This window comes from Heteronotia binoei, chromosome 5 (genome assembly GCF_032191835.1).
Source record: "Heteronotia binoei isolate CCM8104 ecotype False Entrance Well chromosome 5, APGP_CSIRO_Hbin_v1, whole genome shotgun sequence".
Lineage (NCBI taxonomy): Eukaryota > Metazoa > Chordata > Lepidosauria > Squamata > Gekkonidae > Heteronotia > Heteronotia binoei.
In genome coordinates, this window is record NC_083227.1 from 27,069,874 (window position 1) to 27,097,821 (window position 27,948).

Consider the following 27,948-nt stretch of genomic DNA (forward strand, 5'->3'; position numbering starts at 1 on the left):
CAGGGTATAAATCTGCAGTCTTCTTCTTCTTTTACAGACTGCCTTCCTAACGGACACCTCTGGGAGATGCAAAATGGAAACCAATTCTTCCAGGCCCCAAGAGCCACGCAGGCTGTCCCCCCTCCCCCCCCCGTCCACCTCCCAGTCATCCCTTCCCTACCTGATCTGGCTGCACAGCAGTTGCCTCCTCTCCATCACAAAGAAGAGACAACCTTATATGCATCGCTAATGCCATTCCGTCACCTGTAAGCAACACAAAAGACAGGAGGAACAGCTTCCACCTCACACGTAGATTTTGTATATTCAGGGGTGGAATTCTAGGGGGAGCTCCTTTGCATATTAGGCCACACACCCCTGATTTAGCCAATCCTCCCAGAGCTTACAAAAAATAACCTTGTAAGCTCTTGGGAGGATTGGCTACATCAGAAGGTGTGGCCTAATATGCAAAGGAGCTCCTGCTAGAATCCCACCCCTGTGTATTTTTAATATACACTTTGTGTTTCGGTTCCTTGAGTGCAAAGTTTCAGAAAGTAGCCACTTTGATCTGAGATAGAACATCTAGATTTGGGTCCACCATCCCCTTATAGACTGAGAAGATTTGGGGGGTGGGGGGTGGAGGTGGGATTAGGGTCTTTTGAGAGTCAGTCAATTTGACTACTTTATAATTTTTGTATTAGAATATTTATTGTATGAAAATTATCAGAGACATATGCACAGTAAAATTTGATAAGAAAAATTCAGTATAAAACATTCAGGAGTTATTGAGCACGCTGAAGTTTTGTAGCTATTTGTGGTCTTTAAGGTTCTACAGGACACAGATCTAGCTGTTCTTATGTGAAAAGTCTCTATAATTGTTTTAAAAACAAAATAATAACATCAAAGGGGTACAGAAGGGAAGAAAGGGGTTATTGAGGGATTACGAAATACTTGTATTTATACAGGATAAACAAAGAGGTAAAGACTTACTTCTCCCCAAATCCCCTCATTAGAATTTTAAGACATTTTCTACAATGATGTCATCATTAATACATATTCTGTATTCACCAGTATTACATACTTTGCTATAACTTTTAATATACCAAAATCTGAAGGAACTGATATTCACGACTTATTCTCCATCTTTTTTCTCCATTAAACTACATTGATGTGCCTTACAATAAATACATTTATAGACCATTTCTGAACTGTTTCTTATTCCAAGTTAGCTCTTACTTGCACAATAGACGCTCTGTCTTGGACATTTTCTTCAATAGTTTAATCATTAATACATATTCTGTTTTATGTACGGTATTTCATCAATACTTCAAACTATATATTAGCTAATACACCAAAGTTTGCGAAAAAGTCTCTCTGGTCTTTAGCAGAATTATGAATATCAGAAGCAGACTTCTGGATGACACAGAACGCTATCTGTGTTAATGTGTTCAACCACCTAGTACTGCATTGCTACAATAAAAAATCCACACACACACCCGGGCCCTTATCTAAATAGTTAAAAACATAAGAGAAGCCATTATGGATCAGGCCAATGACCCATCCAGTCCAACACTCTGTGTCACACAGTGGCCAAAACCCCCAGGTGCCATCAGAAGGTCCACCAGTGGGGCCAGGACACTAGAAGCCCTCCCACTGTGCGTCCCACCCCAAGCACCAAGAATACAGAGCATCACTGCCCCAGAGAGTTCCAACAATACGCTGTGGCTAATAGCCACTGATGGACCTCTGCTCCGCATGTTTATTCAATTCCCTCTTGAAGCTGTCCATGTTTGTAGCTGCCACCACCTCCTGTGCCAGTGAATTCCATGTATTAATCACCCTTTGGGTGAAGAAGGACTTCCTTTTATCCATTCTAATCTGACTGCTCAGCAATTTCATTGAATGTCCACAAGTTCTCGTATTGTGAGAAGTACTTCTTTCTCTACCCCATTCATAACCTTGTAAACCAATGTCTTCCTTTTTTCCTAATGACAAACCATAATGGATGTTATAACCTCTTGAGAAACCATGCCCTCTATTTAAACTAACAAAGCCAGAATGTTACCTAGATTTATGGCACTTTGCGCCTACAACAGCAGTCTGCTTTTTACCACCCTCCAGTGTTGTTTCAGCCCTGCTTTGCTCTAACACTAGCAGACATAGATCCCTATTTGTGATTCTTTTAATCTGCTAAAAACATTCCCATGATTCCACATACCAACTCACTGCCCACTTATATTAAGAACTGATGCTTGCCATTCCCATTTTGTCTGATGGTCTGCTTAAGAGCATACGAAAGCTTACATTCTGAATAAAACTTAGTTGGTCTTAAAGGTGCACTTGTCTACTGCTATGTTCTAAGTCACCCCTCAGTCGGTGTTAGTTCTGTTAACTACATATCAGCAGGGTGGCCCAGCAGCACTGGATATAGCTAATTATAAATGTCACCTTAGTATCTCCATCACTCCGTTTTATAAAGAAATATTTAACATATCACGTATGGTGGGTGGACCCTGAGTTAAATATGAGCAGCCAGTGTGAGGCAGCAACAAACAAGGGTGTATCTTGGGGGTGTATCAACAGAGGCACAACATCCAAATTGCAAGATGGCAGAGTCCTGTGGTATACTGCATAGATCAGGCTGCAGTTCTGGAGGCCTCACTTCAAGAAGGATGGGGACAGAATGGAGCAGGTGCAGTGGAGAGTAACAAGGATGATCAGGGGCCTGGAGACCAAGCCCTATGAGGAATGGCTGAGGGGACTTGGGAATGTTCAGTCTGGAGAAGAGGAGGTTGATGGGGGACAGGACTGCTCTCTTTGAGGGGCTGTCAGAGGAGAGCAGGGAGCTGTTCCTGTTGGTAGAAGAGGATAGGACTTGCAATAATGGGTTTAAATTAAGGGCTGGAAGGTACCAGCTGGATATTAGGAAAGAGTTGTTCAACAGAGGAATCAGCTACTGAGGGTGCTGGTGAGCTCCCCCTCACCGGTAGTCTTTAAGCAGCGGCTGGACAAACACTTGTCAGGGATGCTCTAGGCTAGGGGTGTCAAACTCATTTGTTATGAGGGCCGGATCTGACATAAATGAGATGTTGTCGAGCCAGGCTGCGCCCTGTCAGGCCGGGCTATGTGTGTACCTATTTAAGATTAGGTAGCAGAGATAAAAACTTTATAAAGGGCACAAACACAAAGATTTTTTAAAAACTAAAACTAAAATTAAAAAAATAAAACATGCTTAAAACGTTAGCACTCATTGGTCTTAAAGGTGCTTTCTTTGTATTTCTCCCATGGGATCCAGAAAACTGGGCAAAGGAAGTTCTGGCTCTTTCCTTCCTTCCCCAGGGGACAAGGATGGGGAGGAGCCTCAGCCAATAGAAGGAAGAGAGGCTTGGCTCAGTAGCTTTGCTGTGTGATGGAGAGGGCCTGGCAAAGCAAGCTCTGCCTCCCCCCCGCCCCGCCCCCGCTTCCTCTGTAGCTCCTGTGCAATTGAGCGAGCCTGTCAAAGCAAGCTGTGATGGAGAAGGAAGCAAGAGAGAGGGAGAAGGAAGCAGATGACAGCCTGTTGCTCAGGGGCCTGATTTGGCCCCTGGGCTGCATGTTTGACACCCTTGCTCTTGGCTGATCCTGCATTGAGCAGGGGGTTCGACGAGATGGCCTTTATGGCCCCTTCCAGCTCTGGGATTCTATGATTCTACATGATGTTACAGGGATGACCATTTTTATTGCATTTGCACAGCAATTCATGGCTTCTTTATGTGGACCAGCTCCCTCAGACATTACAATGATTCCAATAATATATCTTTGAATGCCAGTTTGGTGTAGTGGTTAAGTGCACGGACTCTTATCTGGGAGAACTGGGTTTGATGCCCCACTCCTCCACCTGCACCTGCTAGCATGGCCTTGAGTCAGCCATAGCTCTGGCAGAGGTTGTCCTTGAAAGGGCAGCTGCTGTGAAAGCCGTTTCCAGACCCACCCACCTCACAGGGTGTCTGTTGTGGGGGAGGAAGGTAAAGGAGATTGTGAGCCGCTCTGAGATTCTTCGTAGTGGAGGGCTGGAAATAAATCCAACATCTTCTTACGATGCTCAAATGGGGAAGTAAATCCCATCCTTCATTACATGAATGCATGAAGCTGCCTTCTACTCAATCAGACCCTTGGATCCTCAAAGTAAGTACTGTGTACTCAGACCAGCAGTGGCTTTCCAGGGTCTCAGGCAGAGGTCTTTCCCATCACCTCCTGCCTGGCCCTTTTTAAACTGGCAACGCTGGGATTGAACCTGAGACCTGCATGGCAAGCAGATGAGCCACATCCCCAAACCAGTGCCAGTGAGCCACATCCCCTAACAACCTGAACCTACCTAGAATCATAGAGTTGGAAGGGATCTCCAAGGTCATCTAGTCCAACCCCCTGCACAATACAAGAAACTCACAAATACCTCTTCCTAAATTCACAGGATCCACATTGCTATCAGATGGCCATCCAGCCTCTGTTTAAAAACCTCCAGGGAAGGAGAGCCCACCACCTCCCGAGGAAGCCTGTTCCACTGAGGAATCGCTCTAACGGTCAGGAAGTTCTTCCAAATGTTGAGCTGGAAACTCTTTTGATTTAGTTTTAGCCCATTGGTTTTGGCCCTACCTTCTGGGGCCACAGAAAACAATTCTGCACCATCCTCGAAATGACAGCCCTTCAAGTACTTGAAGATAGTGAACATACCACCTCTCAGCCACCTCCTCTCCAGGCTAAACATCCCCAGCTCCTTCAACCTTTCCTCACAGGACATGGTCTCCAGACCCCTCACCATCTTCATCGCCCTCCTCTGGACCTGTTCCAGTTTGTCTCTATCCTTCTTAAAATGTGGTGCCCAAGTCACTGTTCTCTTTCTATGCAGGCAGGGCCAGCCCTAGAACATCTGGCACCCGAGGCAAGGCTAACTTCTGGCACTCCTCCGCACTGATAACATCACTGAGTCACATGGGGGCACCCAATTCAGCGCCCCAGAAGGCTGGCACCCTAGGCAATTGCCTAGTTTGCCCAGTGGCAGGGTCAGCCCTCTACACAGGACTGTTTCAATCCATCTGCTTTCTGTTGTCTTGCATGCATAAAGGTTTGGTGTAGTGGTTAAGTGCGGGGACTCTTATCTGGGAGAACCAGGTTTGATTCCCCACTCCTCCACTTGCACCTGCTAGCATGGCCTTGGGTCAGCCATAGCTCTGGCAGAGGATGTTCTTGAAAGGGCAGCTGCTGTGAGAGTCCTCTCAGCCCCACCCACCTCACAGGGTGTCTATTGTGGGGGAGGAAGGTAAAGGAGATTGTGAGCCGCTCTGAGACTCTTCGGAGTGGAGGGCGGGATATAAATCCATTATCTTCTTCTCTCTCCCTCTTCCTCTCCCTCTCTCTCACACTCACACACAGAGTCACACAAAAACAGAATAGAGACTTCAGGCTTGTTTGAAAAAAAATGTTAAAAATACCCCATGGATCTTTACCAAGCATGGAAGCCCCTCGATCACTCTCCTGCATGATCCCATCGAAGAATAACTTTTGGCTGGTGTCCAAAGGAGCTTTTTCTACTTCGGGGAAATTACTTGCCAGTTCTGCAAATGGTCCCTGTACCTGCAAAAACAGAGGGGATCTCAAAACAGAAGAAGCTGCCTTGTACGCAATCAGACTCTCCATCTGCGAAGGCCAGTCTTGTCTACGCAGATTGGTGGTGGCTCTCCAGGGTCTCAGGCAGAGGTCTTTCCCATCACTTTCTACTTGATTCTTTTAACTGGAGAAGCTGGGGATTGAACCTGGGACCTTCTGCATTCCAAACAGATGCCCCATTACTAACCCAGTGCCCTCAGCCCTAAGTTAGCCTGCTTTTCACAGAGTTAGACTCTTGGCTTACCTCAGGGGTGGCCAAACCAGCTTAATGTAAGAGCCACATAGAATAAACGTTTGAGAGCCGCAAGACATGAACATCAGCCACAAGACAGAGTCACAAGATGGAAGAAGAAAGGAAGGAAGGAAACTTTAACTTTAAATGCATTCTCCAAGCTGCTGGCTTGCTTGGTTTGGTTAAGTGATTTAAAAAGACAAATGCCTTCCCCAAAATGGCCAACAGGGTGGTGGGGGTTTTGAGAGCCACACAATATGTGTGAGAGCCACATGTGGCTCCTGAGCCACAGTTTAGCCACCCCGGTCTACCTCATCCTTCAACTGGTGATGCTGGGGATTGAACCTGGACCCTTCGGCATGTTGTTCCCCAAAACCACGGCCCCTTTACCAGCAAAGGGCTGAGGGACACTCACCAGCTGGTCCTGAGTCTTGTCTTCTGCCTGGCTCAGGAGGAAGACTTCCGCCAGGGCTACCGCCTGGAAACTGGTCTCCGGCCCGCACTCCCTGATCCATGCCTCCATCTCCGGGGGCAGGACGGACAGGAACTGCTCTAGGATCACCAGGTCCAGGATCTGTTTTTTGTTGTGTTGCTCTGGCTTCAGCCACTGGCAGCAAAGGTCATGAAGCTGGTTGCAAACCTCTCGGGGGCCCCTGGCCTCTGGGTAGTGGAAATGCCGGAAATGCAAGTGCCGGGCATTTGAGCTGCTCGGCTGGTCACCCAGGATCTTCCGTACCGTCTTCCCCCAGAATTCCCCACTGCTCCTGGCCTCGACGGCATCACATGCTTTTCCTGTGCAAGATACAGCCAAGCCCGGCTCTTCCATCCTCAACCGGTGCCCCGAGGAAATCTCCGGCAGCACCAGGGGCCTGCCGTGCTCTTCTAGGAGGTACCAAATACCAGTGAGGTACACGGTATAAACAATGAAGCACAGAACAGCTCTGTATGATACTGAGATGTTTCCGCTTTAGACTCCCCATTCCAGCACTGAGCCTTTACCCTGGCTCGCCAAAATGCCTTTCTTGGCAGATTTAGACAAATACCTTTTCAAAATAGGCTATGCCCAGGGGTGGTATTCTAGCAGGAGCTCCTTTGCATATTAGGCCAAACGCCCCCTGAGTAGCCAATCCTCCTAGAGCTTACAAGGCTCTTTTTTGTAAGCTCTTGGAAGATTGGTTACATCAGGGGTGTGTGGCCTAAAATGCAAAGGAGCTCCTGCTAGAATCCCACCCCTGGCTATGCCCATGCAGATTGGGAGCCCATGATTCGTTATCTCATAATATTTTAGAGTGTCCTCTTCTTGCCTTACAACCAGTGTTCCCTCTAAGCTGAGTGAGTGTGAGCTAGCTCAGTTTTTTAGCCTCCCACTTTTTTGTCTTAGCTCAGCAAAATGGCCCCAGAGCAAACTAATTTATGCAGCAGTTCACAACTTTAATGCCAGAAGCTCACCAAGTAGATTTTTTGCTCACAAGATTCCACAGCTTAGAGGGAACATTGCTTGCAATCATAGAGTTGGAAGGGACCTCTAGGGTCATCTAGTCCAACCCCCTGCACAATGCAGGAAACTCACAAACACCTCCCCCTAAATTCACAGGATCTTCATTGCTGTCAGATGGCTATCTGGCCTCTGTTTAAAAACCTCCAAGGAAGGAGAGCCCACCACCTCTTGAGGAAGCCTATTCCACTGAGGAATCGCTCTAACAGTCAGGAAGTTCTTTTTAATGCTGTAAGCCGCCCTGAGCCTGCTTTGGCGGGGAGGGCGGGATATAAATTAAATGTTATTATTATTATAATGTTAAGCCGGAAACTCTTTTGATTTAATTTCAAACCATTGGTTGTGGTCCTACCTTCCAGGGCCACAGAAAACATTTCCACACCATCCTCTAGATGACAGCCCTTCAAGTACTTGAAGATGGTGATCATATCACCTCTCAGCTGCCTCCTCTCCAGGCTAAACATGGATGTGCAATGTAAACAATTTTCATGTAAAGGCCTTCAGCCTTGTGTTTTCGCCCAGGAAAATTTTTAATTTACCTTTTAGAAGATAACCCTCAAACTACAGCATACGTTGCAAAATTTTTAGCAGAAGTGTATAAAATTAAGTCTAAGCACACCGCTGTACCTTAATTGTTGGATGCCTATTTATCCTAGACTTGTATTACTGGCTATTATTTTAATTGACAGTTTCATGTTCATATTCTTGTTTTTATCATTTATCAGACCTCTGTATTTATTCCTGATTGTAAATTACCAGTGCTTTTATGCCAATAAAGGTACGAACTGAATTGAATTTATTTATGTAACCTTAATAATGTTAAAATGAACTGAAATAAAGAAGATGAAGAAGATATTGGATTTATATCCCGCCCTCCACTCCGAAGAGTCTCAGAGCGGCTCACAATCTCCTTTACCTTCCTCCGCCACAACAGACACCCTGTGAGGTGGGTGGGGCTGGAGAGGGCTCTCACAGCAGCTGCCCTTTCAAGGACAACCTCTGCCAGAGCTATGGCTGACCCAAGGCCATTCCAGCAGGTACAAGTGGAGGAGTGGGGAATCAAACCCGGTTCTCCCAGATAAGAGTCCGCACACTTAACCACTACACCAAACTGGCTCTCCAGAGAATTAATGAATACTAAACTATCTGGTTTCTATTATTTATAACTAGATTTTTAACCCCCCTACAAAAAGCCAATCAATTTAGGGCAGGGATGTTGAACTCATTTGTTATGAGGGCCAGATCTGACATAAATGTGACCTTGTTGGGCCGGGCTATGAGCATCAAAAAATGTAATGCGAGGTAGCAGAGATATAAACTTTATAATGAACACAGAGAAACACAATTTAAAAAATTTTAAAATCAAATATGTTTAAAGCATTAACACTTGTTGGTCTTGCTGTCTATCTCTCTTGTGTGAAAGAGCTCTGGCTCTTTCCTTCTTTCCCCAGTAGACAAGGATGGGGAGGAGCCTCAGCCAATAGAAGGAAGAGAGGTTTGGCTTGGTAGCTCTGCAAAGCAAGCTCTCCCTCCCCCCAAGGGAGGAGCCTCAGCCAATGGAGAAAACAGATATTTTGTAGCTCCTGTGCAATTGAGCAAGCCTGGCGAAGCAAGCTGTGATGCAGAAGGAAGCAAGAGAGAGGGAGAAGGAAGTGGATGACAGCCAGTTGCTTAGGGGACTGATAGGAGCCCTCTGAGGACCTGATTCGGCCCCTGGGTCGCATGTTTGACACCCCTGATTTAGGGGATACACTCATAGTGCCCAATAACAATGAATTACAATGTAATACACATTTACATCCAAGCAATGGACCAATGCTTTCTGTTGCTAACAGAAACCCCATTTCCATTCAATGAGGTTTAGCTCAGTTCTCATTTCAGTGATGTTTGGCATTCCCAGTTGTGGTTGTTGTTGAATATGGAACCTGGGAGGGGAATGTTTCTGTAAGAGGATGTCTTGGGAAGCCAGTTTGGTGTAGTGGTTAAGTGCGTGGACTCTTATCTGGAAGAACCAGGTTTGACTCCCCACTCCTCCACTTGCTGGAATGGCCTTGGGTCAGCCATAGCTTTCTCGCCGAGCTGTCCTTGAAAGGGCAGCCTCTGGGAGAGCTCTCTCAGCCCCACCTACCTCACAGGGTGTCAGTTGTGGGGGAGGAAGGTAATAGGAGGTTCCATATTCAACTCTGAGACTCAGAGTGAAGGGTAAGGTATAAATCCAATATCTTCATCTTCTTCTATATTTTCAACCCCAGGAAACAATTTGTGGGGTACTTGGAGAGGGGGCATCCATGTGGTGTTGCGGGGCGAGGAGTACGGATTTTCTGTCTCATTCAAACTGCCCAGATAATGAAAACAGGAAGAGAGCACTAGGAGTTTTAATACATATGTGTAATATTTGTTCATGTCTTGCAGCTCTTAAACATCAGATGTTTATTCTATGTGGCTCTTACATTTAAGCAAGTTCAGCCACCCACGATCTACTTTACTGTGGAAAGTTTGGGGGGTGGGGTTTGGCCATCTTCTGGGCATGGAGCAGGTGTTAAAGGGTGTGTGTGGAGAAAGGTATTTGTGAATTTCCTGCATTGTGCAGGGGCCTGGACTAGATAACCTTGCAGGGCCCTTCCAATTCTACAGTTCTATAATTTGTATTGAAATATTTCTGATTATAATTTTTTTTAAAAATAATTAAAATGAGGTTTAGCTCAGCCCTCAATCAGAACAGGAAAAATCCTGTGGGTGGTCCACTGTTGTTAAGAAACGAAGACAAATTTCTCTTAATCATGGAAATATGACACTATGTACCTTCTTTGGACTGTATCACAGTCCTTTATACAATAGCCAAAGAGAGCCAGTTTGGTGTAGTGGTTAAGTGTGCAGACTCTTATCTGGGAGAACCGGGATTGATTCCCCACTTCTCCACTTGCAGCTGCTGGAATGGCATTGGGTTAGCCATAGCTCTCGTAGGAGTTGTCCTTGGAAGGGCAACTGCTGTGAGAGCCCTCTCAGCTCCACCCACTTCACAGGGTGTCTGTTGTGGGGGGAAAAGATATAGGAGATTGTAAGCCGCTCTGAGTTTCTGATTCAGAGAGAAGGGTGGGGTATAAATCTGCAGTCTTCTTCTTCAATCAACTCATTTTGGGGGGGATTGTGTAGGAGGTCTCCTATTGATAGAATCCTGACCACAGTTCCAGCCACTTATGTCTGTGGGTATGCTAGCTGCACAAACCACGTTTCGCCAAAGTCTTCTCAAAGATGGAGCCACTTTGAAGATATTGGATTGGATTTATATCCCACCCTATACTCTGAATCTCAGTCTCAGAGCAGTCATATTCGCCTTTACCTCCCCCCCCACACAACAGACACCCTGTGAGGTAGGTGGGGCTGAGAGAGCTGTTATACTAGCTGCTGTTTCAAGGACAACTCCTACAAGAGCTATGGTTGACCCAAGGTCATTCCAGCAGGTGCAAGTGGAGGAGTGGGGAATCAAACCCGGTTCTCCCAGATAAGAGCCCACACACTTAACCACTACGCCAAACTGGCTCTCAGTGAGTGATTCCATCACCCTGAAGAACATCTCTGAACTGGAAACTGGTCTGATGGTTTGTTTTGTGGAGGGGGTGATCATTTTTGCTTGCCCCTTCCTGGCATCTAGGGAGCAAGGCTCCATGTAAGCTGTGGAGTCTTGTGAGCAAAAAATCTAGTTTGTGTCCACTAGCATTAAAGTTGTGAGCTCCTGCATAAATTAAGTTTGCTCCAGGGCCATTTTTCCAGATCTAAGACAAAAATGTGAGCCGGAGGCTAAAAAACAACCTGTGAACCAGCTCACGCTAACTCAATTTAGAGGGATCAGCAGAGAAGAGCGATAATTTTAACACACCGTTTCAAATGTTTGAAATCCTCACCCCTTGGGGGATCCGGAACCAGGTGGCAAGGTGGCACAGCAACGCCTTCAAGCTACAAACACATTGAATCACGCGCGGGTTTCATTCTCTCCGGTTTTCCTAATCCTGCTTTCCTGCATGAACCGCACAGCTTCCCAGGGCCTTTTCCCCCCTCAATGCCATCATTCAGTTTTTTCCTCGCCCTTTTCGGTGCGCCTCGCCCTGTTCCTGCTTGGCACCGCTTGGGATTGCGCAACCTGCCCCTGAATCGAGGCTAGAAAGGCAACCCAATCGCCATCAAACCGCCCCAAAACTGCTTCAGACCTTCCCATCCTGCAAACAGCGGCGCCCCCCCACCCGGCTCGGGCCCCAAAGAGGACGCTGGGACCCGCAGCTTCCTCCCCAAGGTGCGTTTTGTGGGTCGGACTCCCGCAGGCCATACCTCCCCCCCCCCCTTCTCCCAAAATCTCTCCCTTGCATTCAGGCCCGAGTTTTGCAAAAACACGAGGATCCTCTAGGACTGAGCATCGCCCCACAGGGGAGGAGGACTTACCAGCCCTTCATCTCTCGAGCGCTGCCCCCAGATGTTCCCCTGCTCCACCCAAAGGCGCTCGCAAACTCCCCCAGCTCCTGGCTGGGGAAATCAATGGCCCCTTTTCCCCTTTGGAATGGGGGCGGAGCAGGAAGGCACCTCCCTAGCCAAACCTCCCTCGTTCGCTTTAACGCTTGGATGGCTGCTAGGCCCGGACAAGGCGCCGAGCCTGCAAAAGGACAGCTGGCTTCGTCGGGTTGTTGGAGAGGCGACCCCCTTCCCCCCTCTCGCGCTTTCTCTCCCGGCGTTGCAGCAAATCTCTACCTCCTGCAAAATGTCAAGGCCCCCCCCCACGCCCCCCCAAGCAAGACGCAGATCGCTTCCCAGCCAAGGGTTAAAATGAATGAGTCTCGACCGGTAGAGGGGCGCCTTCCTGCTGGGAGGGGGGCTTCCAGTGGTTTCCCCCAGCCGGGATCTGGTGAGCTGCAAAGGTTTTGGGACGCAGGGGCACCACTGGAGGGAGGGGGGTGCAAACGCAAGGAGAAGAACCGGCTCATGGCGACCCCTCGTGGGTTTTTCGAGGGGAGAGAGGAGCAGAGGTGAACTGCCATGGCTTGCTTCTGCAGAGTCTTCTTTTTGGGGGAGGGGGGTTTCCCATCCAGAGCAGAAATGCATGAGGAGTGGGTGGAGGCAGGGTTGACACCAGACTGTCTGTGGCACCCTAGGCAAGGCTAACTTCTGTCCCCCCCATGGGGGTGCACTCGATTTGGTACCCCCGGCAGGGTGGCGCCCTAGACAGTCACCTAGTTTGCCTAGTGACAGGGCCAGCCCTGGGTGGGGGAAACCCCGGGAGGAGATGCCTGGCCATTGAAAAGAGGCCCAGAGCTGCTGGTGGGAGGAAAAGATTGACAGCCCCCCCACCTCCATGCCTAGGGGAACTTCTTTCCTAGGATTAATAATCTCCGAGTGGGGCCTGGAGCTCTTTCAGAATCATAATTTACTTCTCAAGCACAGAGATTAATTCCTTCAGAAAATGGCAGTTGTAGATGGGGATTCTACGGCATCAAATCTCTACCTCCTCTCTCCAAAAGAGCCAGCAGTTAAGAGCAGCTGACTCTAATCTGGGAGAACGGGGCTTGATTCCCCACTCCTCCACATGCAACTGGGTGATGGATCACCTGTTGCCATTTGCTGTTTGTTCTCTATGGCCTTATTGTTGGAAATATGTATCTGTTTTGTATGTCCTTTGTAATGTTCTAAAGTTCCAGTCATTATAAGGTTAACACAGTGCCTGATTCCATATTGTCTGCATGACCTGGGAAGAAGATACTGACTGCAGGTCAATCAAGGCCTAGAAGCGGGAAAACCTGTTTTGTCTGTTTGGTCAGTTAGTCAGGTGACTTCCTTTGTTCAGGTAGAGAGGTCAAGAAGAAAGAGGAAGTAGCCTCCATTAAGCACATGGTCTTCTAGTGTAAGCATGTAGTTCTATAGTGTTTGTTATTTTCACCTCCCAGTACCCTTTCCCTGTAGAAATAAATATGTTTTTGCTTTTTCATGTTAAATGCCTCTCAATGATTATTTGATCCAGTGATCCATCGCACTGTTTGAGATAAAGAAATAGAATTTCAAACAGAATTCCCTAACAAAATTGATAGCAGGTTTTTGCCATCAAGCTGGTAGTTTATAGCATGGACTGTTTTTTGAACTCTAAATGATTTTTTAAAATCTGGATTGCCTTTGAGAGCATTTAGAAAGCAACAGCAAAAAACTGCTATGCTGTGCAGACAAGCTGTCAAGCATGTTATTTCTGAACATTGTATTGCCTATGTTTCTCTCATCTACCCTTATCCCCTCTTCCCTTTTATTTCTTTCCTTCTATCATTACCATGCATAATAAATTTCACCAGCTCACCAGTTTTGCTTTCAGTGTCGGTAACCTTGTAATAGAAATGTAAATGCCTCTCCTACAGGTTCTCACCAAATGGGCTTATCAGCATGGGAAGAATGTATGAGAATAGGAGATGTTGCCATTCCGTAGTGACCAAAGAGATAGTTTCTTGTAGCCTTTGAACCCTGAATCCAATTCACATCCTAATGTTATTCTTTTCAAGTTATCTGAAACCCCTGCCTTTGAAGTAACCTTTAAGATGCTATGCAAAGTAACAACCTGTATTACTTCCAAGCTTTCTGTCCTTGGAGCAATTCATAGAGTTTCAAACAAAAGCTTGATTATTTCGAAATATCGATACTTGACATTTTGGAAGTAATCCTTCTTGGGAATTTAACCGAATTGGCAACTTTTTAACTGCATGGCTGAAAGAACTCCAGCAAACTCCCTACGTCCCCAGAGAGAGTACGAGGGGAACCCAGATAAGAGGGCGCAGGGGTACGGACGCCCCCGTGGCATATCCTCGACACTCGGCGAGCCATAGGGAGGGGGTCCCCCGTGCACATCCAACAACTTCTCATCACCTCCAGGGTGTGGGCTCTCAGAACATCCACTACCCTAATGGACGAGGCACTGGCTTGGAGAGAAGCAATTCCGGCGTGCCCGTCCATTCGGGGAAGAGTGACGGACAAGAGTGACCGGGACGGGGCAAAAATCGGAAGTGGGAGCGGTCGAGATGAGCCGAGACCCGAGGAGGAGTATGGGATCCAGACCCTCCGTGCCCAGACAATGAGGACCAAGAACCCGATTCTGATGACCAGGGACTTGTCCAAATGGTGAGGAATGAGATGGCTGAAATGGCCAAATGCCTGAGAGATGAGATGCAAGCCAATGCTACGTTCATGGCGCAAGAAATGAGAAGGCAGCTGGAGAGGGCACTGCAGCCAGCAGACCCAAGAGGGGGGCCACCACCACCTCCGGAGAGGCCGCCAATTGCACCCCAGCCACTGCTGCCCCTCGGCCCTCGAGATTATGGGAGAGGAAGAGAGCTGGATGCAACCTTCGATGGGGACCCTGAGGAGGTGGAATATTTCTCCATCCAAGTTAATAGCTACATGCATTACTGGGGAAACACCTTCCCTGATGAGTTCAGCAGTGTGGATTCATGCTCGAGTGCTAATCGATTCAGGGTGCACCAGAGACATAATTACACCTAAACTGGTGGAAGCATTGGGCCTCCACAGAACCCCCTTACAGCACCCGATACAGTTTGAGCAAATGGATGGAACTATAATGAGAGGGGAACCATGTACTGAACAAACTCAGGAGGTACCAGTGGGAATAGAGGATCACTGGGACACAGAGTTATTCGTGATAGCGCCCTCCTCATAATTTGACATTGTGCTGGGGTAGGGTGGCTGGCGAAACATGAACCGGACATAAAATGGGGGGAACAAACGATAGACTTCACAGATAAAAAGTGCCACCACCACGTTTGGAAACAAGATTGGGTCCTGACCCACCCCCTAGGAACGAGAAACTATGCTTAACCATAGAGGAAGTACGTTCAATTCCTAAAGAATACAGAGACTTAAGAAGAGTATTTAGTGAGGAGGAAGCCAACGAACTCCCCCCCCCCCCCCGAAATACCAACTGCAATATAGAACTAATCCCTGGGCAAGAGCTCCCGAAAGTCAAGCTCTACTCAATGGGGTGGGCAGAAAAGGCCGAGTTAAGGAAATTTTTGGACAAGAATTTAAAGAGAGGATTTATCCGACCGGCCACTGCCCCACATTGCACTCCGGTACTTTTCTGCAAAAAGGATGGCGGGCTTCGGCTTTGCACGGATTTTAGGGGGATTAATGGGATTTATACCTCCAATGCGTACCCAATACCTCTGATAAAAGACTTACTGAGTACAGTGTCAGAGAGGCAAATTTTCACCAAGCTAGATTTGCGAGATGCATACTTCCGGGTGCGCATAAAAGAAGGAGATGAATGGAAGACGCCGTTTAATACACCCATGGGTCAATTTGAATATTTGGTCATGCCCTTTGGATTACAAGGAGCCCCGGGAGTTTTTATGAACTTTATAAATGTTCTGTGCAATTACTTATACAAAGGGGTTGTGGTGTACCTGGATGATATAATTATTTATTCCAAGGATGTACAATCACATGTGAGATTGGTGCGGGAGGTGTTAAGCACCCTATATGAAAATCAGGTGTATGCTAAACTGTCCAAATGTGAATTCCAGAAGACAGAACTGGATTATTTGGGATATAGAGTGTCTGGGAAAGGACTAGCCATGGATCCCGCTAAAGTACAAGCGGTGTTAGATTGGGAACCCCCGAGGACACATAGACAGCTCCAATCTTTCCTTGGGTTCGGCAGTTTTTATCGTAATTTCATACAGGGTTTTGCCCAAATGATGTTACCGTTAACCGACCTCCTCAAAACCAAGGGGAAGGGCCTGGACACGAAACGACCAGGTGCCAAATTGGAACGTACTGCTAAATCCCAAGAGGCGTTCAATAAGTTAAAGATTTTTTACGAGTGAACCCATATTGATTCACCCAAATGAATTAAAACCCTTTGTGGTCCAATGTGATGCCTCTGATGTCGCAGTAGGAGCAATCCTGATGCAGCCTGATGAAGAGGAGGCGTTAAAGCCTGGTGCGTACATTTCTAAAAAATTCATCCAGGAGCAACGGAATTGGTCCATTTGGGACAAAGAGGCATTCACAGTGACTTTTGCTCTAAAAACCTGGAGGTTGTGGTTGGAAGGAGTGAAAGTCCCATTTGAAATCTGAACAGGCCATAAGAATCTAGAAGCTCTCACTGGGAGAAGGAAGCTGACTGAAAAGCAAAACCGGTGGGCAGGCTTCTTCGCTAAATTCGACTTTACCCTGAAGCACATCCCCGGATCGAGGAATTTCCTAGCAGATGCCTTGTCCAGACTCCCCCAACATAATAGTCAGAGGGAAGAAGTGATTGACTCCATTATCTCACCAAACCACTTAAGAGGGGCTGTAATTACCTGCTCCAAAGCCAAACACGGGAACCTTGAAGAAAAGTGGGGGGGAGAAAGACTATTTGCAGAAGTGGAAAAAGAAGGAGAGCGCAAACCGGAGGGAGTAATGAAAGGAGAAGGAGGATTTTGGTACAAAGAGGAAAAGCTTTATGTACCGGAAAGCCTTAGAAAAGAAGTACTACAATTCTGTCACAATAGCAAACTTTCGGGACACTTTGGCTGTGTAAAAACACTACATTTGGTGAATCAACAGTTCTGGTGGCCATTCATGAAAAAGGACATTTCTAATTATGTGGCCTCCTGCCCAGTATACATAATGTCTAAAAAAGGGTGGGGGAGACCTCCGGGGTTATTGCAGCCCTTAGAGATGGCTAATCAACCGTGGTTAGTAGTCTCAATGGATTTTATTGTAGAGTTACCTATGTCACAAGGAAAAATTCTGGTAATAGTGGACACTTTTTCAAAGCAGGCTCACTTCATTCTTTGCGCTCAACTACCTACAGCAAAAAAGCTAGCCCATCTGTTTTTTCAACACGTGGTGAAATTACACTCATTTCCAGACAAGTTCATTAGCAACAGGGGCCCACAGTTCATTGCCAACTTTTGTTGGGAGTTTTGTAAGCTTACAGGAACAGAGCAAGGGCTAAGCTCAGCCTATCACCCTCAAATGGATGGACAGACGAAAAGGGTGAACGCATTACTAGAACAATATTTACGGTGTTTTGTGAATTACCAACAATCTAATTGAGTGGAACTTTTACCTTTTGCAGAATATGGATACAATAACAGTGTGCATAGCTCCACCAAAACTACTCCCTTTCTAGTAGTGAATGGGTATGAAGGGAGGCCCTTCCCATTATTACCTGGCAGAGCGATCCCGGAACTACCTTCATCTTTTGAACATTGGTGGGGTAATCTGGGAAAAGTTTGGAAAATAATACAAGAGAACCTGGAGATCGCTAAAGATACAAACAAAAAGCACTATGATAAGAGCCATACTCCAGTATGGGATTTTAAAGTAGGAGAGACAGTCTTTCTTTCCACAAAAAACAGAAAAGAAGAAGGCATTTTCATCCACCAATCTTGGTATTCAGCTCTGCAAAACACCCTACAGACTATAAATTGCAGAAAGTCACAGAACAACCAGCACATTACACAGAACAATCAGCGCAGTCAACAACCATCTTCCTTATCTTCACACCCCTTCCAACCCTCCCAGTAATTAACACAGAACAATGGTCACATTCAACAGCCAGTTTCCTTATCACTACCCTTCCAGGAAGCCCCACCAAACAATGGGCACATCCACAAACCAATTGCCCTTTCATCACACCCCCTCCAGCCTATAAATAGCAGCTCTCCAGCAGCCCTGGCCCCACTCAATGCACAGCAGCCAAGAAGGTCAGAGCGCCTGCTGCGGCTGCAACGCCACTGAGGATGTTCTCCGCAGCTGAGAACGAAATGTCTGGAAGGAAAACTTTCTCCAGTAGAACACGGCACTTGAGTCCGAAAGATTCTACAAAGCCCATGTTAATAATGTGAATTTTATTGGTGAAAGAGGAAAAAAATTGATTGATAGTGGATCTTCTATGCGTATTTGTCAATATAAGGGCATGTTTTCGGAGTTGGATGAAAGTCAGAGACCTGAAATGATAGGTGCCAACCAGAAAGCCTTACAGATTTGTGGTGTGGATGAGATCAAAAAGAAATTGCTTACCATTGATGGAGATTTAATGCCAGTAAGACTGAAAAATGTAGCTTATGCACCTGAATCAATTGAGAATTTACTTTCAAGCCAAGTGCTTATAAGAAATAATTATGCTGTATATCTTGATAAAGGAGATGATAGTGAAATTATTCAGAAGAATTCTGGAATTAGTTTTAAACTGGATGAAAGAAATGGAGCTCATTATATTATGGACTTAAATGATAGGTCAGAAGCTGTTGATGTTGTGGAAAACAACAACAACAACAACAACAACAAATTTTATTTGTATCCCGCCCTCCCCGCCGGAGCAGGCTCAGGGCGGCTAACAACATGGTTCAGAGTTAAATTATACAAGTAAATAAAAACTACATTAAACATTATCAGCATTTAGTTAAAATCTGGTTAAGCTTTAAAATTAAATTAGTTAATTTTTAAAAGTGCTAATGCTATGTTTGCTTTTTCTGATGGCGGTTTCCTTCGCAATTTCCATTTTCATCAGGGAAGGCCAGTCTGAAGAGGAAGGTCTTGCAGGCCCTGCGGAACTGTTCTAGGTCCCGCAGGGCCCGCATTTCCTCTGGAAGTTGGTTCCATAGGCTCGGGGCTATAGAGGAGAAGGCCCGGTTACGGGTGCTTTGCAGCTTCACCTCTCTCGGTCCGGGGATAGTCAGCAGGTTTTTCCCGGCTGACCTCAGTGCTCTCTGGGGTTCATATGAGGAGAGACGGTCCCTAAGGTAGACAGGTCCTCGACCATATAGGGCTTTAAAGGTAATGACCAGCACTTTGTAACGAACCCGGTATGTAACTGGCAGCCAGTGCAGTTCGTGCAGCCCAGGCTGTATGTGCTCCCATTTAGGGAGTCCCAGCAACAGTCTAGCCGCTGCGTTCTGCACCAGCTGCAGCTTCCGGGTTCGGCACAGAGGCAGCCCCATGTAGAGGGCATTACAGTAATCCAGTCTCGAGGTGACCGTTGCATGAAGCACCATTGCCAGATCTTGGCGCTCTAGGAAGGGAGCCAACTGCTTTGCCCGCCTTAGATGGAAAAAGGCTGACTTGGCAGTGGCTGCAATCTGGGCCTCCATTGATAATGCAGGCTCCAGTAAAACTCCCAGGCTCTTAACTCGGTGCGCCGCTTTCAACGGCGCCCCGTCGAAGACCGGGAGAGGTATTTCCCCTCCCCGAGCACCCCGACCCAGACAAAGGACTTCTGTCTTCGCTGGATTCAGTTTCAGCCCGCTCTTCCTCAACCAGGTTGCCAAATCCTGCAGGGCCCGGTCTAAATTCTCTGGGACGCAGTCAGGCCGGCCGTCCATTAGCAGATAGAGTTGGGTGTCATCTGCATATTGATGGCACCCAAGTCCATGTCTCCTGGCAATCTGGGCAAGGGGGCGCATGTAGATATTAAATAGCATTGGTGAGAGAACTGCCCCCTGAGGCACTCCACAATCCAGTGTGCGCCTCTGGGACAGCTCGCCCCCAATTGCCACCCTTTGTCCCCGATCCTCGAGGAAGGAGGCAAGCCATTGTAAGGCAGACCCCCTCACCCCTACATCGGCGAGGCGGCGGGTCAGTAGCCGATGGTCGACCGTGTCGAACGCAGCCGACAGGTCCAACAGCATCAGCACCGCCACACCGCCCCGATCCAGGTGCCGTTGGAGATCATCTACCAGGGCGACCAGTACTGTCTCCGTCCCGTAACCCGGGCGAAAGCCGGACTGGCAAGGGTCTAGGATGGAAGCGTCATCCAGAAAGCTCTGCAACTGTGACGCCACTGCCCTCTCTATAATTTTACCTAAAAATGGTAAATTAGAGACCGGTCGGTAGTTTGCCAATTCGGCCGGATCCGCTGTACTTTTTTTCAAGAGGGGACGGACCAAAGCCTCTTTTAGAGATGATGGAAAGCGCCCCTCCGAGAGGGATCTATTTATGATGTCCCGTAAAGGACATTCAAGCTCCCTCAGGCAGGATTTAATTAGCCAGGAGGGGCATGGGTCCAAATCGCAAGTTGTAGGGCGTGCAGAGGAGAGAATTCCGTCAACTTCCTCCAGGCTGAGCGGGCTGAAGTGATCCAGGATTAAATCCGAAGACAGGCACGGGGCCTCGGGCTCACATACTGTATCCAAGGTGATGGGCAGGTCCTGGCGGAGCGACGTGATTTTGTCTGCAAAAAATTTCGCAAAAGCCTCACAGCCTATTTCCAATTCTCTAACGTTTGGTCTGCCTTGGGGCAGTGTGGTTAACTGTCCAATTATTTTAAACAATTGTGCTGGGCGCGAATTTGCAGACGCAATCTTGGCCGCGAAATACTTCTTCTTCGCGGCCTTGACTGCCACCTCATAAGACCTCATAAACGTTCTATAGGATGTTCTCGCCGCTTCGTCACGAGTGCGCTGCCACTGCCTCTCTAGTCGTCGGAGTCCTTGTTTCAACCGGCGTAGCTCCAAGGTATACCAAGGAGCCAGCCTTGAACGAGGGCGCAGAGGACGTCGAGGTGCGATCTCGTTGATTGCCCCGGATAGCCGATCTTGCCAGGCATCAACCAGGGCATCAAGGGAATCGCCAGGGGGCCAAGGATCCCGAAGAGCCATTTGGAACCGTTCCGGGTCCATCAGGCTCCGCGGGCGAGCCAAAATAGGCTCTCCGCCCTTACAGGGTTGTGGTAGCGTCTCCATACGAGCCTTGAGGGCTAAGTGATCCGACCATGGTATCGTCTCCGTTGCGATTTCGTTCACTTGAATCCCGGTCGCAAAGATCAGATCTAATGTGTGCCCAGCCTGATGCATGGGAGTCGTAACAAATTGGGAGAGTCCCAGTGTCGCCATGGAAGACACTAGGTCCATCGCCTGAGTAGAGGCCGCGTCATCGGCATGGACATTGAAGTCGCCCAGGACCAGAAGCCCTGGGTACTCCAGCGCCCAGCCGGACACCGCCTCCATCAGGGATGGTAAGGCGCTGGCCGGTGCGTTAGGCGGACGGTACACCAGCCAGATCGCCAACCTCTCCCCGACATCCCATGCAAGGCCAACACACTCAATACCGTCGATCTTTGGGGCCGGGAGAGCCCGGAAGGAGTAACCCTCCCGTATGAGTACCGCCACCCCGCCCCCCCGCCCGCTAATCCGGGACTGGTGAAAGACCGAGTAACCTGGGGGGGTCATCTGGGAGAGTGCCGTCGTCTCCCCCTCTTGTACTCAGGTCTCGGTCACGCAAGCCAGGTCTGCGTCCTGTCGAAGCAGGAAGTCCCTAATGGTTTCGGTCTTATTATTTATAGACCTGGCGTTGCATAACACCAGTGTCGGACGCGGGCAATTTCTCTTGGTCCCACTACTTGTCACCGTCGGGATGGGAAGTAGACTAGAAGGGGGCCGAGCACTGTTTTGTCTCAGCCTCCTTCTCTCACATCTCCATCTATTCCCACCGTCATATCTTCCCCTCCCCAGGAGCACTGGGATCCCCTGACCGGACATCCCGACCTATTCTCCCAATGGTAGTATTCCACTGACTAGTTGGTATTGATACACAGCATAGATCTCCTGCCCACCTTCGTCCTCTGTTCCCAGTTATCTAGTTCACCATAATCTTCCAATTTGATTAGTAAATAATAATTCCTACTTAGCACTATAATAAAGTCCAATTCCTAACTAATCTAAAGTGCTAACGTGAATAAATAATCCATTGAATTAATTAATTCTATATGCATTTAAAACATAAATACATAATAAATCCAGCTTCTAATCAATTTAATAAATCCAGTTTCTAATCAATTTAAATCTAATTCATTCTTAATAATAATTCTAGTGGTGATCTATAGTCCGTGGGCAGTGGGGATAAAAGTTGGAGGTGAGGTAGGGTTTAATTCTTAAAGTGCTGGTGGTTGGTATAAGTATTCAAAATCGAATGTCCAGGTTTTAGGCGTCTTTGGTGCTTCGTGGCGGCTCTTAAAGTGCAGGTGCTGTTTTCTAGTATAGGGACCGTTTTAAGCACAGTTCTTAATATAGTTCTCAGAGGCATGGGTGAGAGAGCTTCTCGGTTGATGACCTTGTCGCGGGTGGGGGGGGCGGGGGGGGTGTGGGAGCATGAAGGAGGCGAGGGGGGAAAGCCAGAAGAAAAAGGGGAGAAGGGGGGGCGAAGGCAGAGACCAGGGTGTCCACCGGGACCTACGTCCCGGGGCCAGTCCACTCCTCCGCTCACTCGCACCCCTCAACTCCGTCTCCCTCCACAGCTGCCCCTCTCCCTCCTCGTTGTATCAGTCCACGCCCCAGTCCTTTGCAAAAGACCTGCTCCTGCCGTTTGCCTATGGCCGCGCCCGATCCTTCTTAGTCTCGGCGTCGGCTGGCGATGTTTCTCGGCAGCAGCGCTCCCCCGCGGCTTGAATTCAGCCGAAGCCCCGCTGCGGCCCCAGTTGGCTCCACGCTCCGTTCTCCCCGCACCTCACGAGTGTTTGCCAGACTGAAGGCAGAAAAGACTGTTTGCCAGACTGAAGGCAGAAAGTGTGACCATAGGAGATGTGTTTATGCTTGGCATGTAAAGTTAACACACAGAAGCATGCAGTGTTGAGAAGTTGCTAAAGGATTCTGGACTTGATGTTGTGCATTGTGATAAATCCAAGGAAAGATGTGATGTTTGTATGAGAGCAAAAGGAACTGCACCTTGCTTCAGTGGAAAAAGCAGTGTGCATAATGAAAGATTTTTGGAGACAATGTTCAGTGATGTTATTGGGCCTATAAAAGCTTCGATTGGAAGAAATAAATTTTTCTCAGTTTTCACAGAAGCAAAGACAAAATATAGCACTGTCTATATGCTCAAATCAAAAGATGAGACTCTTGATAAATTTAAAGAATATGTTGCCATGGTTAAAAACAGATTTGGGCGTGCACCTCAAAGCTTGCTGACGGATGGAGGTGGTGAATTTTGCAATACTGAGTTTAAGAAATTTCTGAAAGCAGAAGGGATTGAACACAAAGTGACTGTCCCATACACTCCACAGCAGAATGGGAGTGCAGAGAGACTTAACCGTGTGTTACAGGAAATGACCAGAGCAATGCTCATGCATTCTGGATTAACCTAAATGCCTGTGGTCTGACGCTGTAAATACAGCAGTGTATATTCACAATAGAATACCTTCAAAAGTAATAGGAATTACTCCGTTCCAGGCTTGGTTTGGCAAGAAGCCAGGACTTAAGCATATTAAAACTTTTGAAGCAAAAGCCTATGCATATGTTTCTAGAGAAAATAGAAGGAAGCTTGATGCAAGGACTGAGATTGGATTCATAGTAGGATATCCCTCAGTGGGAAAAGGCTACAAAGTCTATGATCCAAACTGAATAAGACCAAACATTGTAATGTTGTATTTGTGGATGACAGTAATTTGCCTAAAGCACCCTGTGTACCTGAATCTGATCCTGAGGTTACTGATGACGCTTCTGAAGATTGGTATAGTTGGTTACTTGTAGTGACCACCAGTGAACCGGCAGGTCTACCTTCTGAAGACTCTCCTGAACCAGAAGGGGAAATGGGGGCAGCACCGCAGGGAGCGACAGAACCTCCACTCATTTTAAGACGATCAGAAAAGAGCACAAAAGGGCAACCACCACAGAAATATGGATATTGTGACACTGTGAGATCTATAGAGACTGTGAAACCTAACGAGGAACCCAAGAGCTGGAAACAAGTGTGTGATTTACTTAATGAAGAAAAGGAGAAATGGATTCAAGCAATGGAACAAGAGATACTATCCATTTATGAAAAAGATGTATGGACTCTTACAAAGCTACCTGCAGGAAGAAAGCCTGTTGGATGCAAATGGGTCTACAAAATAAAGTACAAAGATGATGGAGCTATAGACTTGTACAAAGCAAGGTTAGTAGCCAAAGGCTATGCACAAGAATTTGGAACTAATTATTTAGACTTTTGCACCAATATCAATAGTGCTACACTTAAAACACTACTGAGTGTGGCATCATCTAGAAATATGCTTGTAGAGCACCTAGACATTAAGACAACGTTTCTTAATGGTGGGCTATCAGAGGAAATCTATATGGAAATACCTGAAGGTTTTCAAGTCCCTGGCAAAGAGAACTGTGTTTTCAAACTCAACAAAGGACTGTATGGTTTGAAACAGGTTGCAAAAAGTTAGTATGACAAAATAACTGAACTACTACAGCAACAAGGATTTGAGCAAGGGAAAGCAGAACCCTGCATATACACTAGACTCATAGTTGGAGAATATCAATACATTCTGGTTTACGTTGACAATTTGGTTGTGAGCTACAAGAACAAAGAGGACATTAAAGACATTGTTGAAAAGCTGAACAAAGAGGTTGAAGTCAAAAGACTTGGAGATATTAAACACTATCTAGGAATACAGATTGAGAGACTCGAGGATGGAACCTTTCAGCTGTGTCAGAGATGAAAGATTATGGACTTTATAGAATCTCTTGGCATGAGAGACTGTAAAGAATCTAAAATACCTCTTGAACCTGCATGCCTGAGAGCTCAGGGTGGTCAGCCACTCAAAGACATTGGAGTGTACAGAGAAGCTATAGGAAAACTCCTGTACCTGAGTAAAACTACCAGACCTGATGTAACAGCTGCTGTCAGAATACTGAGCAGAAAAGTAAGTTCGCCTAATCACCATGATTGGAACACACTAAAGAAACTTGCCAGATACTTAAAGGGACTATGGTCTTAAGACTGATCATTAAACCTTCTGAGAATCCCAGACTAGTTGAATACATGGATGCCAACTATGCAGAGGAATCGTGTAATTACAAATCAACCAGTGGATACTTGTTCTTCTACAGAAATGGACTTGTAGAATGGACTAGCAGAAAACAGACTGTAGTGACACAATCTACAGCAGAAGCTGAGTGTGTGCTAGCAGCCAGTGCCTGCAGTGAACTTGAATAGATTTTTCATCTGCTGAAAGACTGCTAGATAAAAGAAACTTTACCTATTGTAATGTTTGAAGATAACCAAGCATGTATTGCTATATGTAAGGGGAAAGTAGAACAGCCAGAAGTAGATCTGTTGGTATTAAATATGAGCTAGTGAAAGATCTACACCAGAAGGGGCTGATTATGATAGAATATTGTTGTACAGAAGCTATGGTAGCTGATATACTTACAAAGCCATTACCTTGTGCCAGATTTGAACGTTTACGTGAAATGATGAATCTAGTTGATGTAAATGTTACAGTGAGTAATGAGTAATGACTATTGAATGTATGACTTTGACATTAGACATTGAGAAGGGGTGTTGGAAATATGTATCTGTTTTGTATGTCCTTTGCAATGTTCTAAAGTTCCAGTCATTATAGAGTTAACACTGTGCCTGATTCCCTATTGTCTGCATGACCTGGGAAGAAGATACTGACTGCTGTCAATCAATGTCTAGAAGCGGGAAAACCTGTTTTGTCTGTTTGGTCAGTTAGTCAGGTGACTTCCTTTGTTCAGGCAGAGAGGTCAAGAAGAAGGAGGAAGTAGCCTCCATTAAGCACATGAACTTCTAGTGTAAGCAAGTAGTTCTATAGTGTTTGTTATTTTCACCTCCCGGTACCCTTTCCCTGTAGTAATAAATATGTTTTTGCTTTTTCATGTTAAATGCCTCTCAATGGTTATTTGAGCCAGTGATCCATCACACTGTTTAAGATAAAAAAATAGAATCTCAAACAGAATTCCCTAACACTTATATCCGCTGAGGTCTCTCCTCTCCCTACATTCTGCCTTCCTCACTCAAATCTCCAGGAATTTCCCAAGCAGGAGTTGGCAACCCTAGAACTCTCCCCCATTTTGTCATTTCTTTCTGAATGTTGACATTTAAGAGCTTAAGAGAAGCCATGTTGGATCAGGCCAGTGGCCCATCCAGCCCAACACTCTGTGTCACACAGTGGCCAAAACCCAAGGGCCATCAGGAGGTCCACCAATGGGGCCGGAACTCCTGAAGCCCTCCCACTGTTGCCCCCCCCCAGCACTTCCCCAAGACATAAGAGAAGCCATGGTGGATCAGGTCCATGGGCCATCCAGTCCAACATTCTGTGTCATATAGTGGCCAAAACCCAGGGATCTGTAGGAAGCACCAATAATACAGAGCATAACTGCCCTAGAAACTGTTCAATCTATACCAGGGTTTCCCAAACTCTCTCCCCCCCCCCCATGGCCTGGTTATTTTTACACTTCTCCTTTGTGGCCCACTAAAATTCGGAGGTGGAATTGGTAGATGGGAAAGCCTGTCTCTTTCTTCTATAGAGATCTCCAAGGAAAATGGAGCTCAGGCTTTGCAGCCTGTGTCAGTCTTCAAGCCTAACTTTTCTCTGCACAACAGAGAGTCAGGAAAGGAAGGAAGCAGAGCAGAGCTCATGCTTTGCTGGAAGCAGGGCTAGCTTTGGCTTTTCTTGTGACCCGGTATTGAGGCTTTCATGGCCCGGTACTGGGTTGCAACCCTGCAAATGGGAATGCTGATCTATACCTTGTGAGTAATAGCCATGGAGGGACCTTGGCTCCAGATGTTTCTTCAGTCGCCTCTTGAATGTGTCTGTGCTTGTAACCTCCACCACTTCCTGGGCAGTGAATCCCACATGTTAATTACTCTTTGGGTGAAGAAATACTTCATTTTATCAGTTCTAAGCCTTCTGCTCATTAATTTCATTCCCATGTTCATTGTGAGAAAGGGAGAAAAGGACTTCTTTCTGGAGAGCCAGTTTGCTGTAGTGGTTAAGTGGCCATCTGACAGCAATGAAGATCCTGTGAACTTAAGTGGAGGTATTTCTGAGTTTCCTGCATTGTGCAGGGGGTTGGACTAGATGACCCTGGAGGTGCCTTCAGACTCTATGATTCTAAGTGTTCAGACTCTTATCTGGGAGAACTGGGTCTGATTCCTCACTCTTCCACTTGCAGCTGCTGGAATGGCCTTGGGTCAGCCATAGCTCTTGCAGAGTTGCCCTTGTCTGTCAGAGCTCTCTCAGCCCCACACACCTCACTGGGTGTCTGTTGCGAGGGAGAATGGCACAAGGAGATTGCAAGCTGCTCTGAGATTCAGAATGGAGGGCAGGATATAAATCCAGTGTTGTTGTCTTCTTCTCCTTCTACTTTTTCCTCTATCTCAGCGTTTCCCATTTGCAGGGTTGCGACCCAGTACCGGGCCACACAAGCCTCAATGCCGGGTCCCCATGATCTAGCCCCTGCCCCCCACACTGCTGACTGTAGCACTCTCTGAGTGTCCTCCAGGCGGAGGACGCTCAGAGAGCGCTACAGAGACTGTGCACTGGCCAGAAGCCCTCCCCCATCCCTCTCTGATGTTCAGAAACATCAGAGAGGGCGGGGAAACCTCCTGGCCAACGCGGAGTCTCTGTATCGCTCCCTGAGCATCCTCCGCCTGGAGGGAGCGATACTGAGACTGCACGCCAGCCAGGCATGCTCCTCTATCCCTCTCTGTGGTTCGGAAACATCAGAGAGGGACAAGGAAAGCTCCTGGCCAGCGCAGTTTCCACGGGGAAAAAACTGGGCCATGGTGGGGAAGGGGGGAGTTTGGGAAACCCTGCTCTGTCTCATGCATAATCTTGTAA

At 47.1% G+C, this 27,948-nt stretch overlaps 1 protein-coding gene across 1 annotated transcript in view; it reads right to left on the minus strand.

Annotated features, from left to right (window-relative positions):
• The window catches only part of LOC132571888 (uncharacterized), a 128,773-nt gene that overhangs the window by 31,478 nt on the left and 69,347 nt on the right, over positions 1–27,948 (minus strand). Inside the window, exons 9-11 of the mRNA XM_060238680.1 lie at positions 6,267–6,792; positions 5,445–5,586; positions 161–243 (exon numbers count right to left, since the gene is read on the minus strand). Coding sequence (XP_060094663.1) covers positions 161–243; positions 5,445–5,586; positions 6,267–6,792 — 751 coding nt within the window. The remainder of the gene's footprint in view (positions 1–160; positions 244–5,444; positions 5,587–6,266; positions 6,793–27,948) is intronic.